The sequence below is a fragment of the Genypterus blacodes genome, unplaced genomic scaffold (assembly GCF_046128005.1).
Source record: "Genypterus blacodes isolate CSIRO-AG114 ecotype Tasmania unplaced genomic scaffold, CSIRO-AGI_Gbla_v1 ptg000097l_1, whole genome shotgun sequence".
NCBI classification, from domain to species: Eukaryota; Metazoa; Chordata; class Actinopteri; order Ophidiiformes; family Ophidiidae; genus Genypterus; species Genypterus blacodes.
The window spans coordinates 70,001-75,000 of NW_027466901.1; the positions used below are offsets into that span (position 1 = coordinate 70,001).

At 48.3% G+C, this 5,000-nt stretch overlaps 2 protein-coding genes across 5 annotated transcripts in view; one reads left to right on the forward strand and one right to left on the reverse strand.

Annotated features, from left to right (window-relative positions):
• LOC143007924 (uncharacterized) overlaps positions 1-5,000 on the reverse strand; it is a 17,071-nt gene that overhangs the window by 4,250 nt on the left and 7,821 nt on the right. For 3 of the 4 annotated variants that reach the window (XM_076159428.1, XM_076159424.1, XM_076159425.1), the window contains 2 exons: positions 2,318-2,557; positions 1-576 (listed from right to left, as the gene is read on the reverse strand). The exon at positions 1-576 is cut by the window's left edge and continues 2,081 nt beyond it. The gene's annotated coding sequence lies outside the window, so the exon portion shown is untranslated. Of the gene's footprint in view, positions 577-2,317; positions 2,558-3,281 lie in introns of those variants that run through there. The other variant, XM_076159426.1, reaches the window with a different exon arrangement.
• LOC143007926 (keratin, type I cytoskeletal 50 kDa-like) lies at positions 196-2,955 on the forward strand. Its single transcript, XM_076159430.1, has 7 exons — positions 196-588; positions 1,185-1,267; positions 1,343-1,499; positions 1,623-1,784; positions 1,960-2,085; positions 2,360-2,580; positions 2,871-2,955. Exons 1-7 carry the CDS (start codon positions 205-207, stop codon positions 2,953-2,955), a joined length of 1,218 nt encoding a protein of 405 aa, XP_076015545.1. The 5' UTR covers positions 196-204.

Consider the following 5,000-nt stretch of genomic DNA (forward strand, 5'->3'; position numbering starts at 1 on the left):
CTGGACCTCACCTGCCCCACCCATGATCTGGAACCTGTTTACAGAGCCTGGGGCTGTATGACCAAAGGTCCAACTGTCCCCCCCCCAGCCCTGTTTCCTGCATAAAAGGACGCTCCGTCCCACAACTCTTCACTCCAGTCCTCTCCTGAGCAGAGCAGCACACAGCAGAGCAGCAGAGCAGACCCTCTAACCAGACCATCAGCCATGACTTCCTTCTCCAACCGCAGCAGCTACATGTCCTCGGCCATGGCTCCTTCCATCAGCTCTCATCGTGCTGGAGTCTTGAGAAGCGGCAGCGTGTACGGAGGAGCCGGAGGATCCGGCGTCCGCGTCTCTCAGGCCTCCGCTGCTGCTTCCGCCGGAGGCTCCTTCAACCTGTCCAACGCCATGGATGCCTCCGACAACAAGAAGTTCACCATGCAGAACCTGAACGACCGCCTGGCCACCTACCTGGAGAAGGTCCACAACCTGGAGAAGGCCAATGCAGAACTGGAGATGAAGATCAGGGACTTCATGGCAAGCAAGGTTGCTCCCCAGGGTCACGACCACTCCCTCTTCCACGTCCGGATCCACGACCTTCAGGACCAGGTGAGAGCAGAAGCTTAGTTCAGCTCAGAGGCTCAAAGAGAGAAAACCTGAGAAAACTCAAAACATAAAACAAACACAACTTTGAGACAAATGTTTGACTTTTGTCCTGTTTGTCCTCCATGCTCATGATGAGACGCCTGAGGCAGAGGCCACGGTCACATGAGACAAACCTGTCTGTGGGCGGGGCATCAGGCCCTCAATTCTAGTTTAACTTCTATTTCAGTTTTCTTGAGGCTTTGAGTTTGATTTGGTTTTTTTAAGAAGCAAAACATTTCTCCCTTCCATGTTTCTGCTGTTTGGAGCCCCCTGGTGGCCATGAGGCCCCAACACAACTCAACTCATTTATATAGAATATCACTTCATATATAAAGTGTCATTTCTGTTATTCTATTCCATTTATTTTGCATTATTTCACTTTTTTTAAATGTATTTTCCAAGTTTTAATTTATTTTATATTCTTATATTCTTATTTTAATTGATCTAATATTTCATTTTGGTGGCCTCTCTTTGTAGTCAAACGTCTCTGCAGCAGCATTTGATTGATTGATTGATTGATTGATTGATTGATTAATGTTGAGTGCTCTTCCTCCTCTCAGCTCCTGCTGGCTGCCCGTGGTAACGCTGCCCTCATCCTCGCCATCGACAATGCCAAGCTGGCCACAGACGACTTCAAGCTCAAGTAAGTGTGAATCCATGTGGAAGTGCTTTATTGTCTCGGTTTCCTGTCAGTGGCGACAATTGTGGCGTTCTGCAGGTTTGAGAACGAGCTGGGCCTGCGTCAGTCTGTGGACGGGGACATCGCCGGGCTGAAGAGAGTCCTGGAAGAGCTGACGCTGAGCAGAAATGACCTGGCGATGCAAGTGCAGTCTCTGAGGGAGGAGCTGATGATGCTGAAGAAGAACCACGAGGAGGTAAAGTGATCAGCTGATCATCAACACATACACATGAAGGAGTCTCTCATTGGGAGTTTGTAGTGTAAATGCTTTCATGATAAAGTATCTTAATGATTGAGAACGTTTCCTGGGTGCCTGCAGGACCTTCTGGCTCTGCGGGCTCAGATGGGAGGCCAGGTCAGCGTGGAGGTGGACGCTGCTCCTCAGGAGGACTTGGCCAACGTCATGGCCGGAATCAGAGAACACTACGAGGGCGTAGCCACCAAGAACCGCAGGGAGCTGGAGGCCTGGTTCCAGGCTAAGGTAGGAGTGTCCCCTGCTGGGGTCTGAGCTCCATGACGGCCAGAGGAGCTGGACCTTTGTAGTTTACAGTAGAAAGTCACCATTAAAAGTTTGAGGTTCACACATTCCAAACCCTTTAACTGGCTTTAACTGAGGAAATCAATCTAGCTCAATTTCTGTATGGACTTGTGATCAGAGCGCCGAGCTGAACCAGGAAGTGACCATCAGGACAGAGACCCTGCAGACGTCCAAGTCCGAGATAGGGGAAATCAGACGAATGCTGCAGAACCTGGAGATCAAACTGCAGGCTCAGATCAGCAAGGTGAGAAGAACCTGTCTGTCTGCCTGTCTGTCTGTGTGTCCATATTCATGCAAGAATCAGTTGGTGAGCATTGAAGCAGCTACTTGTTTGCTGATTGAGACGTTAGGTCCTAAACTTTATTTAAAGGTTTAAAATCTTCATTTATTCAGATTTAATGGGATCATAAACAAATCAACAATGTATGAAGGAAACAAACATGGAACAGGAGGACAGTGTTCAGAGTCTTTAGTACCTTTGAGCAAACGAGACCTTGAGCAGCTGTGTTCCTCCTCAGAAAGGAGCAGTGGAGGCCTCGCTGGCTGAGACCAGGATGCGCTATGCCAACATGCTGGCCAGCTACCAGAGTCAGGTGGAGGGCCAGGAGGGCCAGCTGGGCCAGCTGAGGGCCAACCTGGAGCAGCAGAAGGCCAAATACGCAGAACTGCTGGACATCAAGAACAGACTGGAGCTGGAGATCGCCGAGTACAGGAGGCTGATGGACGGAGAGATCAGGAGGTGAGAACATGTGGTTTGGTACAGAAGATACTCTGCTATTAGCTGAAAGAGGAAAGAAACGAGAAAGACGGCAAAGGAGAAGATAGGACAGCTGAGGAGTTTCATCGCATTCAGACAAGCAGATGCATCTACAGGGCCCGTGTGGGCGTGGCCTAGCAGGAACACACTCTTTAGTAGGAGCTGCTGAGAGCTTCATACAAACTAACTGAACCTCATCAGAGGCTCCACATGAAGATGTCACCTGATCATCTGTTAACATTAACCTGTTCTTCCTGTCCGTGTCTCCACAGCTCCACCACCACCACCACCAAGGTGATCACAGTGGTGCAGGAGGTCAACAGTGCGGGTGAAGTGATCTCCGTCAGCCGCTCCTGAGCTCCTGAGCTCCTCCGCTCCTGAGCTCCTCTGCTAACATCTGTGAGCTTCTTCAATAAAAACAGAAACTCACCATCTCCAAGTGTGGCTTTTTAATTCCACTGGTGCAAGAGTTGATTGATAAGTTCTGAGTCTGAATCAATGCCGCAGCAGAAGGTTTCACACTGACATGAATGAGCTCATAGGTTAGACACTCAGATCCTGATCAGATCCTGGTCCTTCTAGCACATTTGAAGTTAGAAAACTGAAATCATTTGTAGGATTCAGAGGATTTAAACTGATTTGACTCTTAACTCTCTCTAGCTTCTGTAGATCAATCTGTCCTCTTAAAGTCTGAGATGTTTGGTGCCGGCGTGAACTCCTGCCTCTCATTCAGACAGGTGGAGTGCTGCCCTCTGGTGGCGGTGCTGTTGTGTTACACCAGCCGCTCCTCTGTGTCCCTGATCCCCACAGCGCCTCCTGTGGCCAAAGAAGAGCAGACAGAGTGTCGCTCTGTGTCGCTCTGTGCCGTTTAAACAGGAAACAAACACAGAAGAAGTTCAGCTTCATTCCCACCAACACTTTTTATTTGTTCTGGTAATGCGGCTCTGTCCAGGAAAAGACAGAGGATTCCAATCCAGCTCCACACACACGCACACACGCGCACGCACGCACACACAAACTGAGTCTTTCCCGCCTTGTAACTCTGGCCTGCTACAAATATATCCATCATACAATATGTACACACACATACAGATATATACAGGAATGTGTGCTGGACACACACACACACACACACCCCCACACACACACACACACACCCCCACACACACACACACACACACACACACACACACACACACACACACACACACACACACACACACACACACACACACACACACACACACACACCTGCAGCTACAGATGATCCATCAGAGGACAGGAGATCAATCTGATCGATCAGAACCAAACTGAAAAGCCAAAACAAAGAAAATATCAATTTGGTGAAAAATCAAAGTGTCAAACTTCAGAAGAGGAAATGGAAAAGAATGAAATCAAAGTGAGAAAATAAATAAAGTGTCAAAGTGTGGAGGAAGAGAACCAATAGATGATCAATAATCAGAATCAGATTGATCATCTATCAGGGATCAAAGGTTTGAGACCAGATGAGACGTTAATGTGAAAGCCTGGAGCCGCTTCATCTACAGATCCTTCATCTACAGATCCTTCATCTACAGATCCTTCATCTACAGATCCTTCATCCTTCATCTACAGATCCTTCATCTACAGATCCTTCATCCTTCATCTACAGATCCTTCATCCTTCATCTACAGATCCTTCATCTACAGATCCTTCATCTACAGATCCTTCATCTACAGATCCTTCATCTCCAGATCCTTCATCTACAGATCCTTCATCTACAGATCCTTCATCTACAGATCCTTCATCTACAGATCCTTCATCTACAGATCCTTCATCTCCAGATCCTTCATCTACAGATCCTTCATCTACAGATCCTTCATCTACAGATCCTTCATCTACAGATACGCGTGGTTGCGTGTGCATGTGCGTGCATGTGCGTGCGTGTGTGTGTGTATGTATGTGTGTGTGTGGTTGCGTGTGCATGTGCGTGTGTGTGCGTGGTTGCGTGTGCGTGGCTGCGTATGCATGTGCGTGTGTGTATGTATGTGCGTGTGCGTGTGTGCGTGTGTGTGTGTGTGTGAGGTCCCAGCAGGCTCCAGCTCTGTAAATCTAAACTAAATCAAAGTCTTCTGTCTCAAACGCCTCTCTGTTCACACAAAACATCTTTGTTGTGATGTCGTCACGGTAACGCTGTAGTACAGTTGTCTCTTTTGCCGTTTCGCCTCTTGGATCCTAAGCCCCCCCCCCCCACACACACACACACACACACACACACACACACACAAACCTGCCAGCAGATTCATGAGTGACAGCCAGGTCGCCATGGTTTCCATCCAGGTGACTTTTGGCGCGAAATGTTTCTGATGCGTGAATGAAGCTGAAACGCTCACTACTCTTTACAATCGTGTTCAACTGAAGCT